At 45.4% G+C, this 17866-nt stretch overlaps 1 protein-coding gene across 1 annotated transcript in view; it reads left to right on the top strand.

The window, feature by feature from the left end:
• The window catches only part of Itgb5 (integrin subunit beta 5), a 113153-nt gene that overhangs the window by 34183 nt on the left and 61104 nt on the right, over window positions 1-17866 (top strand). Inside the window, exons 4-5 of the mRNA XM_028752244.1 lie at window positions 7550-7799; window positions 16467-16635. Of these exons, the coding sequence (XP_028608077.1) occupies window positions 7550-7799; window positions 16467-16635 (419 nt within the window). The remainder of the gene's footprint in view (window positions 1-7549; window positions 7800-16466; window positions 16636-17866) is intronic.

The raw sequence follows: 17866 nt of genomic DNA, 5'->3' as shown, positions 1-17866 counted from the left end.
AAGAAAGAAAGAAAGAAAGAAAGAAAGAAAGAAAGAAAGAAAGAAAGGTATTTTGTGTTATCCAGTGAGTGCCCTGGCAGGCCTGAGGGAGCAGTAGGTGATAAAGGGGGCGGCCATCCCAGGAAAGTTCTAGAATCAGTGTGAGCATATTTTTAGTGAGAGAAATTTTTAAACAATAATTAATAGCTTTTGAAATTTTGAAAGAACAGTTTTAATATATACATATATGTGTATATATGTATATACATGTATATATATGTATGTACATGTGTGTATATATATGCATGTGTGTATATATATATATATATATATGTGTGTGTATGTGTATATGTGTGTGTGTGCGTGTGTGTGCAAAACCCTCTTATGGGGGGGAAGAGGGGATGTTTTGCTTAGCATAAATCTCAGGTTACCAAGTGTATTCTTGCCTGCAGGAAGCTCTCCTGCCCTGGGGAAAGCTGTCAGGAATGTAGGAGTAGCTTTCTATTGTATAGTTGTAGCACTGCCTTCTGGTTTTCTCCCCAGCCCTGCCCGCCTCACCTCATAATAAGCATTTGTTGAGTGCGAGGGAATCGTACACCGACTAGCCAGGGACAAGCCTCAGCATAACTTGAAAGGCACCCATGAAGGCCAGGTACTATCCCAGGGTACAGCTGTTGAAGAAAAAAAAACAAAACAGGCTGCATGGTAAGGGGGAGAGAGATGAAAATGATAAGGACGTCCTAACTTAGTCTTAAATTTAATTTTTTAATTACTTGTTGGTCTGCAGAGATGGCTCAGCCGTGAAAAGTTACATTTATTTGCCTGTCATGGTGGCAAACACCCTTAGCCCACCACTTGGGAGCAGAGGCAAGGTGATATCTATGAGTTCAAGGATAACATGTTCTACATTGGGAGTTCCAGGCCAGCCAGGGGCTACATAGTGAGGCCCTGTGTCAAACCGTCCGTCCATCCGTCTGTGTGCAGCGTGCACACATGTGTGGAGGTCAGAGAACAACTTGTGGGAGTCTGTTTCCTGCTTCCACCATACGAATCCAGGGACCAAACTCAGGTTATCTTTTCAGCTAACTCTGTGAGGCAGTGTTTGAATCCTCTGAGAGCTCTCAGGCTGTAAGACAGTGCTGGTATCCTCTGAGCCATCTCTCTGGCCTATCATTGTCATCATCATCATCAACAACAACAACAACAAATTTATGTTATCTTATATGTGTAAATGCTTGCTTACATGTATGTCTATACACCACACGCATGCCTGATGCCTGCAGAAGCCAAACTAGGGCATTGGATCCCCTGAAGTTACAGGAGCTTTCAGACACCATGTGGGTGCTGGGAATCAAACCTAGGACCTTTGGAAGAGCAGCCAGTATTCCTAACCATTGAGCCATCTCTTCAGCCCCCGTTCCATTAAAATAATTTTTTATTACATTTTATTGTGTATATGTGCACAACTTTTTTGTGAATAATCTTTCTCTTTCCACCGTGTGGAGCCTGAGATCAAACTTGAGCCCCCTCAGGCTGTGAGGAAGAACTGGTATCCTCTGAGCCATTTTACTTGCAGCCCTTCTTAGTTTTTTGTTTTTTGTTTTTAAGATTTATTTATTTATTTATTTATTTACTTAATGTATGTGTGTACACTGCCAGTCTTCAGACACACTAGAAGAGGACATTGGATCCCATTACACAGATGGTTGTGATCCACTATGTAGGTGCTGGGAATTGAACTCAGGACCTCTGGAAGGGCAGCCAATGCTCTTAGTCACTGAGCCATCTCTCCAGCCCTTCTTAGTTCTTAAATAGGATTAAAACTGTTTTTTTCAAATTGAGATATAAATCACACGTCACAAGTTGCACAATCGGGCCGGGCGGTGGTGGCGCACGCCTTTAATCCCAGCACTTGGGAGGCAGAGGCAGGTGGATTTCTGAGTTCGAGAGTTCAAGGCTAGCCTGGTCTACAGAGTGAGTTCCAGGACAGCCAGGGCTACACAGAGAAACCCTGTCTCGAAAAACCAAAAAAAAAAAAAAAAAAAAACAAGTTGCACAATCTTAAGATGTTCAGGTCACTGATTCTAAGCTATGTAACCATCACGACTGTGTTATTACAGACCGTTGTCACACCGGCAGCTTGAACTAACAGCCCTCCATCTCCTAAAGCAGTTTTGCTCTGATGTTGCCTTCACCGGACACTTTCTGCTGCTATGTAACATGGGAGCCTTAATTCATCCACACTGTAAAATGTGCTCCTTCCTGGTGGTTTTGAACCAGGGCATCACCGTGTAGCTCCAGCTGACCTGGAAGCTGTGACACTACCACCCCCCCCCCAACCCCCCGGCCATGCTCTGTGTCCTTAGGCCCCACTTTGGTTGATGGACAGACTGTTTCCACTGGGTAATATTGTACATTCATGTGCAAGTATTTTGTGGGCCATATGTTTTCAATAGTTTTGGGTCTATAGCAAGGAGTGGAATTGCTGGATTGTATGGTAATTCTGTGTTTAACTTTCTGAAGAACTGCCAAACTTTAAGCAGGGTTTTGTATAAATACAAAGATCATGTTTTCCATTTTATTTCACCACTGGAAACTGTATGTCAGGATAAGACTTTTTTTTTAAATCTTAACAAAAGGCATGAAATTTTTAGGATATGGATTTTAAGCAAAACTGATAACTGAGATAAGCAAACGCAAGAGGTAGTTTTCAAGTGCTGGGATGCTCAACAGGTGTCTTTCAGTTATTCATGTAATTTTTTAGCTCTTAAATATTTCTTTTTAGAAATATTAGTGTGTGTGTGTGTGTGTGTGTGTGTGTGAGAGAGAGAGAGAGAGTGAGAGAGAGAGAGAGAGAGAGACAGACAGACAGACAGACAGACAGACAGACATGTGCCGTGGTGTATGTATGGAGCCCAGAGGATACTTATTTCTGTTTTTTGAACCAGAGTCTCTATGTAGCCCTGGCTGTCCTGGAACCTACAGTGATCCACTGTCTTTGCCTCCCAAGTGCTCAATTAAAGATGCTGCGCCACCACGCTCAGCCAGAGGACAACTTTTACTGATGATCTGAGATCCTTGAAAACCACGTAAAAATCGGGACACAGCGATGTACTTGTGAAACCCTAGCATCGCTGTACTGAGGTGGGAGGTGGAGGCAGGACAATTGCTTAAAAGTTTGCTGGTCAGCAGCCAGGATTATATGGGCAAAGCTCCAGAAACAAGAGAGACCCTGCTAGTAAACAAGATAGATCCAATGCATTCTGGACACACACACACACACACACACACACACAACCCTACCTCATTCATTTATTTGAAGTTGGCAGGAGTCGTTATTGTTAGGATCCTGCCTTATCTTGACTTGTGAACATCAGTCTGGGAGTTCTGTTCTCAGTCTCAGGCAGTGCATGCCAACTGATGCCTGTTCCCAACGACAAAAACGAAGTTTCTTTATTAAAGGGAAGGCAGAGAAAAGAAAGTGTTAAAGTACCTTCCGGGCGCGGAGGCTAGTTAGTACTTGATTATAGAGGGTGACTCTGTCCTTACGAGCGGAGCCCTGGCAGGAACCCTGTGCTAAACACAGGCAGCTCTGGGTGCTTTGAAATCAGAGAAACAGGGCAGGAGAGGGTTGTTGGGCTGGAGGCAGGGCTGCGGTGTGTATGTGGGGGGAGGGGGGGACACATGGGACAGCTCCATTCTCTCAGGTGCAGGTGGTCGGCTTCTCTTTGTAGTTAACTTTATTGCACTTCTGGACCCGAGGTGGGGATTAGCTCCAGAGAGATGTACAAACACGTAGGGCTCCCAGGTAGAGAGGGAGACTGTGTGGGGGTCTGAGGGGTTGTGGGGAGAGGTGGGAGGTGGGGGTAGGGGGTAATAAATCCAGGCATGTGGGTCAGGGATGTTGTCACCAGAGATAGGCACATACCTCCCTGTTGGTGACAGTGAGGTCTATGTCCTCTGCTTAGGCCATCCGTTAAGGTCTCAGGCAGTGTAAGACAGCAGCTTGCTGGGAAGCATGGAGGGAGGAGTTTGTCTGAGCAAAGTCACATCCACAGATGGGAAAGATGCCCGGTCCTGGTAAAACATGCTCCACATGTGGCTGTGGTGCCACCAGTCTCCATGTCCAACTGCAAAGCAGGGAGATCACCCTTGCTGGGCTGCTGGTGCAGTGTCCACCCCCACAGGAACTGCTTACACAAGGCATTCCGTGATCCCGAGCTCATGTAGGAGAGTGTGACATTTTAAAGGCTCACGTGTAATGGCTGATACTCAGCAGGATGGGGCCTGCGCTCCTTCTCACACCTTGCCTTTCTGGAGATCTGGGAGAAATGCTTCCTTTAATATTTGCTGCTTTCCCATGGGAAGAAGTGTATGTTGGCATGTGCCTTCTCTGCAAACTGATTCTCTTGGTATGTAATGTCAGGACACTGCCCACTTCCCAGTCAGTACAAAGCGTAGGCACCTGTGTATTGTACCCCACTTCCTTCTTTGCCTTCATATCTGGAAGATCTGGAGTTAAATTTGAATGCCTAAGGCCGTAGCCCAGCTAAGTGGGAATTTCTGCAAGGATTTTCTGTTTTTTTTTTTTTTTTTTTTTTTTTTTTTGGTTTTTCGAGACAGGGTTTCTCTGTATAGCCCGGGCTGTCCTGGAACTCACTCTGTAGACCAGGCTGGCCTCGAACTCAGAAATCCGCCTGCCTCTGCCTCCCGAGTGCTGGGATTAAAGGCGTGCGCCACCACCGCCCGGCTGGATTTTCTGTTTTTCATCCCCACATGAATTGCTTTAATTTGAAATTACCTTTAATTTTTAATCTTTGAAACATTGGAACCAAGGATTTCCTTGTATGAGAGCATGGATAGTTATGAACATTATGGGTTTTAATCCCCACTGTAATTATGTCTTCTTACTTCACTGAAGCAGAAACTAAGCTACATAGGTTGAAAGGAACCGGGGCGGGGGGCCTGCCGTGCTCTTGGTGACCAGGCCTGGGGTTATATCTGACTCTCCGGCTTCCAAGCCTGCTGCTGCTCTGTTCATGGCTGCCGCTCAGTTTCCCTGAATCCAAGCCACTTCTCCATCTCTTAATTATTGGCAAACCTCAGTAAGATAGCAGTGCAGTCTGCATAGAAGAAGATGGAGTAGGAAACTTGAAGGGTGGGCAGGGTTAGAGAGCGCAGCAGACCCTGTGAAGAGGTCATGGACTTGAACAGAAGAGGCTCTGTCCATCTAGGGGTCCATCTTCCTGTGCAAAGGCCAAAGCAAGGTGCACACAGGGCGGGAGTAACCTTGCTTTTCCAAGTTCTTTCCTACTCCCCACCTCTCCCCCACCATGATAGGCATCCGTCCAAGGAGTCCCACGGAAGGACCGTCTGCGTCTGCCAGATTGGAGCCGGAGACACACTATAGCAGTTTGGAATTCATTCTGGACGAAATCTTGAATATTATTCTGTCTGAGTCAGACTCTGGTGGTTTTTAAAAATAGGCTCACACCAACGGGCGACCCAAACTACATCAGTCTTGAGGAACATTGTGTGTAAAAACAAATCAGGAGAGCAGCTTGCCACCTGACTGCAGATGGGAATTGGAATCCTCATACTTCCTTTGTGCCCCAGGAGTGCATCCCAGCCTCATAGATGCTAGAACTCCACTGTTTCATCTCATACTTAAGTAACCTAGGTCCAGGTTGCCCTCCTGGTCTGGCTTGTATCTAGTGGGAGGAGGAGAGGGAGCATGGAGGCTTGGGTTCTGTGTCTTGCAGGGACCAGGACTTTGCTTATGGAGGAGCAGCTGGTCACACAGGATGTGTGTTGTGGGGGGGGACTTCTCTGAGCTGTGGTCCTGGCCAACTTAGTTCGACCCCTTGAGTAGTGGCAAGTGCATTCTGGCTTTTGAATCTCTAAGTACACAAAAAGTATACCCAAATTTTAGATGTTCAAGAGCTGTGTTGCCCCAAGCCAAACAGAACATCTGGCAGCCCCGGCGGCCAGTGCACTGTGTTACCTGGTGAGAGCTTTGAAGTCTGTTCTTAGTGATTTGTGGTTAGAAATGATGACATAATTTAGGGATTTTTCTCTCTCAGTTACTGCCCTGACTTGGGTCTCTCTCCAAACCCTGAGCGGCAGGATCAGCTAGCAGGTCTTCTTACCCCTCCCTTTAATTAATTCTCCCTTTCCACACCTGCTATAGAAGCCAAATCACTTTCGTTCTTTTTATATTTGGTCACAATTTGGAGTGTCTATGAAAGGATTTCCACGGCGCAGCTTGGGACAGATCACAGCAGGCCAAGATGGTTCCACGAGGGGAGGTTTATTAAGAGAGTGGGAGAGCAAGAGGAGAGAGAGAGAGAAGTAGAGAGGAGTAGAGGCCGGCCATGACCACGTGGAGAGAGGGGGAAGAGAAGGGGAGAGGGGAGACAACCTGCAGGTGCTGGGTTGAGAAGCCAAGAGAGAGAGGAGGGGCCAAGCAGCCCCTTTTATAGTGGGCAGGGTTGCCTGCCTGTTGCCAGGTAACTGTGGGGCGGAGCATACCTGGCTGTTGCCAGGTGACTCTGGAGGTGGAGTTTAACAGATTGCTAACAGTCTTTTCTCTTCTCACCTTTCTTTTTTTGAATGGTAAATACAGTATATAATCCATATATAGAAATGTGCCTATTCTTTGACACTTTTATAAATATATTTAATGAATGTTGGTAATTTCAGCCCCCACCGTTGCCTTCTTTTAGGCCCTTTCATTGGACCCTTTCTTCCTATGTCTCCTTTCTAGTCTCAGGTCTGTGTTTTGTGTGTGTGTGTGCGTGTGCGTGTGCTCACGCCACACGTATCTGCATGTGCAGATAAAACAAGAGTCCTATCATTAGACCTAGGCTAGAGCCCAGCAAACTTCAGTGATCTTCCTGTTTCTGTCTCCCACAATGCTGGTGTTACAAATGTGCTAGGCCACATCTGTTTTTTTATGTGGGTACTGGGGATTTGAACTCAGGTCATAATGTCTGCACAGCAAGTGTTCTTACTCACTGAGCCTTTTCTTCAGCCCCAAGTTACTGTCTTTATTACCTCCTTTCTTACCTGCCCTGCCTTGACATTTACACCCCAACCCCAGTTCTTACTCATCGCCACTCACTCTTGTTAATACCTTTGCTTCCACTGGACTAGGTGTTTTTCTGAGTGTGTTGGAGGACTGCTTTCTACTTTCAACCCAGTTTGCATGGGCATGTGTAGTTCAGTGTTCACAGTTACCCATGGATATTTTTGCTGAGAGACAGAACACTACTACATTTCTTCAGACACACTGACAGGGGTCTGGAGAAGGACACTCAGGGTTCCGCTCCAGCACTGTATTCACTTCTGAGACACTGTACTTCCCAGAAAATTTTGCTTTTTGGTGATGTATCATCACCCAAGAAGAAGAATTGCTTTAATTTTTTTGTTGAGTCAGATAAGCCCTGGGTCAGACAAGCATTCTACACTGTGTCTACTCCACTGTGGGAATAGATCTTTGAAATGAAAATCTATCTTTTACACCAGCAAGCCACATGACCTCTAATGAGGGCCACCTCTCTTGGCACAGGTGATCAGACTACCTTCCAGCTGCAGGTACGCCAGGTGGAGGACTATCCTGTAGACCTGTACTACCTGATGGACCTCTCCCTCTCCATGAAGGATGACTTGGACAACATTCGGAACCTGGGCACCAAGCTTGCTGAGGAAATGAGGAAGCTCACTAGTAACTTCCGGTTAGGTTTCGGGTCTTTTGTAGACAAGGACATCTCTCCTTTCTCCTACACGGCACCGAGATACCAGACCAATCCATGTATTGGGTAAGTGGTAAGCTATTCTCTGGAATTGTGGGATGAAGTAGTGAGAAAATGGAACTCAAAGAAAGGTTAGATTAGGGGAAGCATTAGGCTTAAGTATTAAATGATTCACGATGGCCATATTCTGTCCTTGCCCTACCTTGAACTGTCACGGGTTGTATCAAGACATAACTATCTTATGGGATGTATTTTCTTGCCTGCCTCACATGGCTCTATTTTCCCACATTAATTTAATTTAACAAGTGTCCTCAGGGAGTGTCCAGGTGATCAGGGAAAGACCAGGAAAGTGCAGTTCATATCCCCTTTTCTTGTAGTAACTGGAATGCACACAGACACATGAGTTCAGAGGTAGGGGGATGGCTGAGTTGATCAAGCAATTGCTACCCAATCATGAGTAGTTGAGGTTGTAAAATCTGGGCCCTTCAGGATACTCATAACCTCAGCACTGGTAAAGCAGAGACAGATGGGTCCTTGGGGTTTGCTGGCTGTGAGTCACACAGAATTTGTGAGGTCCAGGTTCAGTATGAGCCCCTGTCTCAAGGAGGGAATGATAGAAGAGGTTTGCATGTGCATGTACACATGTACCTGTGCGGGATTGTCCCTGTTTATGTTAGCAGCTATAATTAATTTACTTCCATATAACTAAATGAAAACCTTGTTTTAGCTTTAATTTTGTATGTGTGCGTGTATACTATGTGTGTACATATCATGGCTCACGCATAGAGGTCAGATGATGATGCCCTTGGGGGTACAACTGTGTGTACAACACACAGTAATTGATAACTTCCAGCCTTTTCTCGCCTCATCTCCACAGTTGACCTTAATGAGTTTGTAGAATATAAGGCCCAACATAGTCACTAGGACAGCTAAGATTTTAGTTCTCACTAAGCATCGGATACTGTTCACACTGTTAACAGATAGACACTTTATTGAGATTATCTCATTACGTGTCATATTGGCCTCCTCAGGTCCCTGTGGCTTCTAAGTCATGTTTACAGAAGGTGAGGCCTTCAGAGAACCAATACCCTTACACAGATAGCCAGGGGGTAAACTAGAGTTCGTATTCTCATCAACACAATGACATTTTTCGCCATCCAAGATACTTTATCTGAGGCTAAGTGACTGGGAATTCCCAAACTCCTGTAAGCCCAGCAAGTCAGAGTTCACCTAAGTCTGCAAGTAAGAAGTCCCCAAATGTCCACAGCTAAATATCTACAAAGCGTCCTCATTTGTACAAAATCTGAGGATGGCTGAATGATGTGGACTCTAGGCACCTCTTCTTCCAGGATCCAGGCTTCTTCCATGTTAGGATAACAGTTTGATTCTTAGTTTCCTGCTGCCATGGAAGTGGGTGAGTGGGAAGGTGTTCTTTTTAAAGACCCCAGGCCTATTTCTTTCTACACTTTGTGGCCCAAACAGCCCCCAGCTCCAAGCTAGGGTGGGTGTTGGGTGAGGTGGTGATATCCCCAGCAGCCTGTGTTCTGAGTCTCCCTTGTCTTGTGAGTTTCAATCTTCTATGCTGGCTTAGATCCTCCTCAGGGGTCAGAAATCAACATAAAGATTGAAAAACAGTAAGATAAGCCAGGCATGGCAGCCCGTGGCGCATGCCGCATGCCTTTAATCCTGGCAGAGGCAGGCGGATATTTGAGGCCAGCCTGGTCTATAAAGGAAGTTATAGGGCAGCCAGAGCTACACAGAGAAACCCTATCTCAAACAAACAAACAAACAAACAAACAAACAAACAAACCATAAGAAGGAAAAAAAAACAGTAAGATAAACAGTTTTAAATACAGATGTATTCAAAGCTCCTTAAGCATAAAGAGCCACATTTTGTCATTTGCTGGGTGTGGCTTCTTCTAGCCACAGGTAGGGTGAGCCACATAAACTAGGTTAAGATTAGTGGTCCGAAGTCTCCAAGGTCACTTTCAGCTAGTCCCAGGCCACGTGTTTTATTGTTGGCATTTGGCTACTTACTGGGAACAACAGCATCTCAATCAAAACAGTTTTTGGATTTATCCGAACAGTAATCCCATTCACTCCTCTCTGTCCCTGCCCTGATTGGGCACCGACTTTAGTCAGACAGGGTATGTCTGCACTCACACAGCTGCTGGACAGGGAGCTGGCAGAGGATCAAGGCTTGGTTTGGGTGTTTAGCATCCAAATAGCCAAGGCTATTGCACATAGATATTCAGACTTCCTACTTGAAGCCCTCCGGGCAGAAACTGTAGCTAATAGTGCTGTTCTTGACCCAGAGCACTGAGCACTCTGAAAAGCTGTTCCTAAGACAGGAAATCAGTGAAGAAAGAGTGTAAGAAAGGAAACTCCAAATCTAAGTCATGTAAATCTCTCTTTTGTAAGCCAGGAAGTACCAAGACACACTTCAGCTCTGGGGAACAGACTGAGCCTTCCCATCCTGGGGTCCCGAGTCTCCCTAGAGAGATTCCTCTTTGCAACTTGGGTGGGACAGTACAAACCAGGGCCTGTAATCTAGCTATCCCACACCTGGCCTGGGACAACACACTCGTTGTTTGCTTTCCTGTTTTAAAGGTCCCATGAGTTAAGTTACTGACATCTAAAAAAACGATTAGCCACAGATAACCAGAATTTCTAGGTTTTTCTCCACTTGGTATAAAATACACCAGAAACATTAAGTCTGAAAAAGTATCATGCTTGCCCTGGGGAGAAAAAAAGTCATGCAAGTATCAGATTGAAGAGCAGTTTGATGATGACTCACAGAGCATCTCTAGGAAGCCCCAGTACTTGCTGACCTCCTATTTTCTATTGCTAGTTGTGGGACTTTTTCTTTGATTGAGCTGTCATCAAGATAATTCATGTAAAATCATCTCCATCGCTATTTATACACTTTTACCCTTTGAGTATGTTTCCCCAGAAGCCACAGTGTCCCTTTGCTCCCTTGGTGTCATTCCCACTGTCTCTGTCACCACTGTGGCTGAAGTCACAAGCTCTGTTTATCTAATCCTTGTCTCCGCTGTGTGCTGCGTCTCATGCTTCTGACTGTGTCTGGGCGGGAGTTACTGTGGTTCACATTGTTCAGAGCTTCTTCTGAGTCTGGGAGGTTCTAACAGTGTCTGTGTGATTGTTTAATCTCTCCTGCTGTCTCTGTGTTTATCTGCTAGTAGGTGGCAGTTGGAGCTTCTCAGCCTAAATTCCATGTTTCTTATTTTTCCACATGCAGCCCCACCCCCAGCTACATAATAGAAATCCCTCCAGGTTACAATCTTGTTCTTTAGTTTAATCTGTATACTGAAACAGTTTGGACCCCTGTGACTGTATTTTTCCTTTCTATAATTGTTACTTGGTCGTTTTCTCAAACCCTTGTGTTTTAGATACTATTTTTTGTTGTTGAAAACGTTTAGTTTTTGTTGTTTGTTTTTAATTTTCTAGTAATTTCCCTTCTGGCTTTTGGCTGTCTTTCCTTCCTCTTTTTGACTGTTTCAAAAATCCTCGTCTTAGGGAGTCAGAGCATTCTGTTCTTGAGTGTGAGGTTTGCTGACATTCCTTTGGGCTCTTAGCCTCTCACGTGGTGTGAAATGTTTTCATTAGCTCATCTTCATTGGAGGCTGTTTTCCATCGAGGACCATATGCCCCTGGTGTCCTGGCTTTCCACAGAGCAGTTTTAATCTTTGCTATCATCAGGAACCTTCCATGTTAACAGCAGGACAGGTTTTCCTGTTAATTTCTTGGCTGAGGGTTCTTTCATCATAAAAGTTGTAAATTCTCATCACCAAGGTCTAGAGTGACTTTTAAAGATTTATTTACTATGTATAATGTTCTGTCAACATGTATGCCTCCACACCAAAAGAGGGCATCAGATCCCATTACAGATGGTTCTAAGCCACAATGTGGTTGCTGGGAATTGAACTCAGGTCCTCTGGAAGGGCAGCCAATGCCCTTAACCTCTGAGCTATCTCTCCAGCCCCCTAGAGTAACTTTTTACGTTTACTTTTTGTAGAGGACTTGGGGCTGATTCCCAGCACCCAACACTGGGCAGTTCACAACTGCGTGCAACTCTGGTTCCTTAGAGTGTGATGCCCTTTTCTAGTTCCACAACACCTAGATATAAGGGGTATATGATACATACATACATTTTTAAATTTATGTATATGTATGCTCGTGTGTGTGTGTGTGTGTGTGTGTGTGTGATAAACTCTGAGTCACCGGTAATGTATTGGTGTCCCTTTAAGGAAAGAGATAAAGCACTTCCTGGTGTCAAGAGAAAGCTCAGATTTGAATTCTATACTTTTTGTTCTCTGTGTTATCTGTCCTCTGTCTGTCTGTCTGTCATATGAGTCTGGGTCTGTGCCTGCCTGAAACTCTCTTGTGAATCTGTCCCTGCTTCTCTGTCTGTCTTTTGCATCTGGTGTGTGTCTGGTTTTGCTCTGTATTACTGTGTATTTATTGAACAGCACAGGAAGTGAAGTGTTTCATGGGGAGGGAGGGAGAGATGAGGCAAGCACCTCCTGGGATTTCAGTTCTTCCGTCTTTCTGATAGCAGACGTGACTGACCATAGAGCTGGTGGTGTGGGTCCAAGCCTTGCCAGCCACTGTGCCAGCTGCTAGCAGCCTAGCTTTCCATCTTGGTCTTGCCACAGAAGGTAGCAGGGGTACTTAGCTTGCTGGCTGAGAGAGGCCCCACAGTGGGTCCCCTATTTCCCAATCCCAACCTTCTTGGTGTATTTAGCCCTGTTGCCAGAACCCACACCCAAGCCTAGAGAGGAGAGGTGTATTTTAATAGAATTTTGCAAGGGATTAAGTCATTGCCTCCAACTGACTGAGATAATAAACAGTATCGAAAACATTGTTGATCAAGTAATATCCAAATGTTATATTCAATATTTATGATGGATATTCTTTTATATCCTTTTGGCTTTTAAACTCTATTTTTGTTCTTTTCAACAAATGATACACGTGCATTGTCCGGGTCAGAGGTGTGGAAGAGCACATGACTTAGGATTGCAACTGTGCGCCGGGCAGTGATGGCGTACACCTTTAGTCCCAGCACTCAGGAGGCAGAGGCAGGATCTCTATGACTTTGAAGCCAGCCTGGTCTACAGAGAGAGTTTCAGGACACCCAGGGCTACAGAGAGAAACCCTGGTTTGAAAAAAAACCAAACTAACCAAACAAACTGATTGCCGCTGTACAGTAGCATAAGAGTTGGTGTCATGGGAAACCCAAGGCATGCAAGGCTGGGTGTTCCATTGTTCCCTTAAAGGCAGGTTAAACAAACAGGCTGAGCACACAGTAGGACAGCAGTCTTAGGTCTGAAGTGACTTCAAGGTGTATTATTTACTGGGAGTTGAGGTCCAGCAAAAGTTTCAGTCTCTTAGACTGTAAGAGATAAATTCGTAATAACGCATATGCATTATTACGAATACACTACATATGCATGTCTGTTTGTATATTTTTTATGTATGTGTATGTGTGCCCAAGGAGGCCAGAAGAGACCATTGGATCCCCTGGAGCTGGAGTAACAAAGCAGCCCTGAGCTGCCTGATGTGGGTGATGGAACTGAACTTGGATCCTCTGGAACCAAGCAAGCTGGAAGAGCAGCTCTCTTAACTATTGAGCCTGTCTTTAGCCCTATAGTGATTTTTATGTGAGGTTCCCGCTCTTCTCCTTTTAAAAATTTATTTGTCTGGGGGGGGGGGGAGGAGAGAGGGAGAGAGAGAAGGGGAGAGAGAGAGAAGGAGAGGGAGGGAGATAAGGGCTTACGGAGCTCAGAGACATTAGATCACTTAGATCTGGAGGTGAATTTAGGCCCTCTGCACGAGCCGTATGTTCTTAGCTGCTCATTTTTCTGTCTTGCTTTGCCTGCAGTGGATAGTAAACACCTTTGCCTCTTTTATAGGCTGCCGTGGCGGTTGGAGATTTCATTACTGGCTTAGTACTATAGCTCTTAGTAGCATCCAGATAGCCCTTGGCTCTCCTGGGCTCCTTCTAGAACCAGCTGCAAGCCTATGCTTCTTTTCAGACCAAGCATAGAAAACCCTTGGACCCTTGGGTCTCACCCCTTGATCTTTTGTAGCATTCAGTCACAGTGGCTGTCTCTCTAACATAGATATAGATATAGATATAGATATAGATATAGATATAGATATAGATATAGATATAGATATAGATATAGATATAGATATAGATATAGATATAGATATCTCCCCCTCCTAGTTTTTTAAGACAGGGTTTCTCTAAGTTTCTAAGACAGGGCCCTGGCTGTCTTAGAACTCTCTCTGTATACTAGGCTGGACTGGAACTCACAGAGATCCTCCTGTCTCTAATTTCTGAGTGCTGGAATTAAAGGCATCTGCCACCACCATCCAATTTCCCTCCTGGAATTCTTATCTTCCTAGTTAATAATCAGTAGTTCTATGAATGTCCCTCAACTGGGATTCCATAACACAGACACAGTGTGTGAGGGGTTGTTCTCCTGGCAGGAGACTCTAAAACAGATATCCAGGCCATTCTGGAGCAACTCCAAGGAGTAACTAAGCCAGAAATATGATCACAGGTGACGTGCTGTTCTAGTGACGGTGGAGACCTTCCCAGTGTCTGTGTGGTGCCAAGAAGAGGTATCGCTGACTAGGCTACAGCACATTGCCTGTAGTTCCGACATGTGTCCAGCAATCACACTTTCTGGTTCTTAATTACACTGTAAGAAGAGTGGGTCTGCTCATGCTGTTTGCAGGGGTGAAGGGAGGCAGGAGTGAAGGAGCAGGGGTGAAGGGGGTGTGAACACTGAGGATCGGTCGCTGTGTTTCCATAGATCTGGTTTCTCATTTCATAGCAGTTATGCAGTCTCTCCTCCAACTGTCACAACAAATACATACCTACTCAAGGTTCCAAACGGTGGCCCAGAACAACAGAAGGGAAATAGGAGTTTGGAGGAAAAGTTGGATGCAGTTGCAATATGTTTCCCTCCTCTCGGGGCCTATCTGTCATGGAGGTGTGGGTGGAGCCTCAACTCCTTCCTATAGGAATGTAATGTCCATACTTGTTTCTGTACAAAATGAGAAGGCTACACAAAATCTCAGGGTGGCCTGAGGCTCAGATTTATAAACAGCTGACCTGTCTAAGCAGGAGCTGTTTGTGAGGACATGGGGAGGGAGGGAGACCAAGGAGAAGCTTACAGGGATGGACTAACTGGAGAGAAAGAACTGTCTCTGGGGTGGACTGGGAACGTGAGTGCGTGCGTGTGTCTGTGTGTGTTGGGGGAGAGAGTGTGATCTGTGTGTGTGTTCGGGGAGGGAGTGTGATCTGTCTCCAGCAGCTTGTGAGGTCTGTGCAGCACTTGTGACTATTGCCTCTCTGCAGAGAGGAACCTGCCTAGGCTCGTCCTGGTGGGGCGGTCTTGGCAGCAGTGAGGGCAAGGCAGGACCTTTAGCAGTTGCTAAGCCTGTTTCCCCTCCCAGGCACAGCTTGAATGGGATTCTAAAGCCTTTCTCCTAGGCCTTTCTGTCAACACTTGTTTTTCTGAAGAGAGACCTCTTTTACCAGCCCACAGATCCTGCAGGTCTGTCCAGTTTACACTGCGTCCGGCCCACTGGCCTTCCTCTGTCTCCTTTCTCCACATGGTGTTAACGGTCTTTTCTCTGGCTGCGACACTCTGCCCTCGCTTCCTGTATCCCAAGGATCCATTTAAAGGCATCTCTTCCTGTGTCGTTGCCCAGTTTGATAGTATCATTGGAACTACTTTCTCTAGGAAAGGGGCCACTTAGGGCTTCCCGCATCCCCTGAAAGTTTTTGACATGTCTGTCTTTTCCCATTTGAAGAAGTCTAGATTTCCCTGGCAGTTGGACACTTTATCATTGCAATAAATGAATGAATGCTTGATAGAGCAGAAGAATGTCTGTAATTCCTGTTCCATTCTGGATCTCTTCTTGTGCCAGCACAGCCTGGTAGTTACCAGTGGATCCTTTGTCTTCCAGCAGCAGCATAGTTTGATGAGAAAAAGCTGGCTACCCAGAGTCCTGCTTGTGTGCTCTCTCTGGCCATTGTCCTTGATTGTGCCCAGTCCCACTCATCTTCCAAGGCCCGCATCAAATCTTCCCCCAGCCATAGAGTCTACTGTGACCTCTAGTTCTTTGAGCCATTGTCTGCACACTTCCATGGTCTGGCTGTGTGCCTGAAGTGAGGGCTGGCTGTTTAGAGCTATTTGGTTTTGTTCTTTCCACTAGGCTTATCCCAGAGTAAGTGTAGGTGTTAATTGACATTTTTCAAGGTACTTAGTGAAGGCCAGGACATATGATTAATATTTAGAGATGGGACCATCAAGATGGCTGAGTTTGATTCCCAGAACCCACTTGATAGAAGAGAACTGATCTCTGCAAATTGTTCTTCATGTGTGTGTATGTGTGTGTATGTGTGTGCATACATGCACACTAAAATGTAATGTAATTAAAAATTGAAAAGGTAGGGGCTGGAGAGATGGCTGATCACTGACTGCTCTTCCAACAGTCCTGAGTTCAATTCCCAGCAACCACATGGTGGCTCACAACCATCTGTAATGGGATCCGATGCCCCCTTCTGGTGTGTCTAAAGACAGCTACAGAGTGTAATCATATACATAAAATAAATAAATGGATCTTTTTTAAAAATTGAAAAGGCTTTACAGATGGTGATGGAAAATCCACCTTTCTCTCCTTTCTTTCTAGTTACAAGTTATTCCCCAACTGTGTCCCCTCCTTCGGATTCCGCCATCTTCTGCCTCTCACAGACAGAGTCGACAGTTTTAACGAGGAAGTGAGGAAGCAGAGAGTGTCCAGGAACCGAGATGCCCCCGAGGGAGGCTTTGATGCTGTCCTCCAGGCAGCTGTCTGCAAGGTAAGGCCGCCCAAGCCTGTAGCTCCCATCCACTCTTACATCAGAGGCAGAGCTCAGCTGCACCTTGGGGAAATCACATCAGCTAGACTTGGGATGAGTTGAGCTTGTGTTGGGGTGTGGCTCTGTGCAATAGGGTAGTGTCCTTGCCAGACAGACAGCTGTTCTGTGTTTATGCATCAGCTTTTTTTTTTTCCTAGTCATTTTAACCTTAAAGATTGCATTACTGGGGAGTTCAGCTGAAATAGAATCCCCCAAAGTCTTTGGTTGCATGCCCATGTTTTTCCTGTTTCTCTGGGATGTGTGAATCCAGAGGGAGGGCAGAGATTTCAATCAGAAACAAACTTTGATTTTGAGCAGTTCCCAACTTGGAGAAATATATAAATGTAATGCAGATAACAACTTAGTGTTAAAATAATTTTCTACTGTCAAAAAAGCCTAATAGCAACAATAAAAGATTAATTATTCCAAGCTCATTACTGAAGCATGTGTGCCGTATGGTTTGGTTCATCTTCCCGGTCTCTGTGCATAAGGTTAGCAGTTTTCAGTAAGCTCTGTGTAGAGCATCCACACTGGCAATGCATTCTTTTAAAAAAAGATTTATTTATGTGTTTAAAAATGTTGTATGTATGAGATTTTTTTGCCTGCATGTATGTAAGTATACATTCATGGCCGGCATTCCTAGAGGCCAGAAGAAGGGGCCTTGGAGTCTTTGGAACTGGAGTTACAGACAGTTGAAAACTTCCTTGTGAGTGACTAAGAATCAAACATGGGTCCTCTGGAAGAGCAGAGAATGCTCTAAACACCAAGGCATCTATCTCTCCAGCCTCTGGTAACGTGGTTTTAAAAATCTATGGGAGTTCATTAGTGGTGGAGTGATCTTTAAATGTTTGGCAGGTCAGGGGAAGAGATTAGAGCGTAGCTTCAAGGCCACACACAGTAGCTGCTGTTTGCTTTCCCGGTGATCAGCACTGGAGTTTCTGAGTGTGTTTGCCAGGTTTGTCCTAAACTCACTTTCCTTTCTAGTCTGCCTTTGACATGGATGAGAAAGCCACAGTTTCATCTCTGATGTTACTGTCAGACCCCAGACAGAGAAGGGGAAGGAGAAGACTTAGAAAGCAGCAGGGCTCTGCCTCTGTATCACTGTTAAGGCCTGGGGACTCCTTCAGAGTGGGAGGTCACAGTGGCTTCTCATTTCCCATCTGGGTGGCTACTGGCCAGTAACACATGGTCT

This window comes from Grammomys surdaster, unplaced genomic scaffold (genome assembly GCF_004785775.1).
Source record: "Grammomys surdaster isolate TR1022 unplaced genomic scaffold, NIH_TR_1.0 125889, whole genome shotgun sequence".
NCBI classification, from domain to species: Eukaryota; Metazoa; Chordata; class Mammalia; order Rodentia; family Muridae; genus Grammomys; species Grammomys surdaster.
This window is presented reverse-complemented; position numbering and strand designations above follow the sequence as displayed.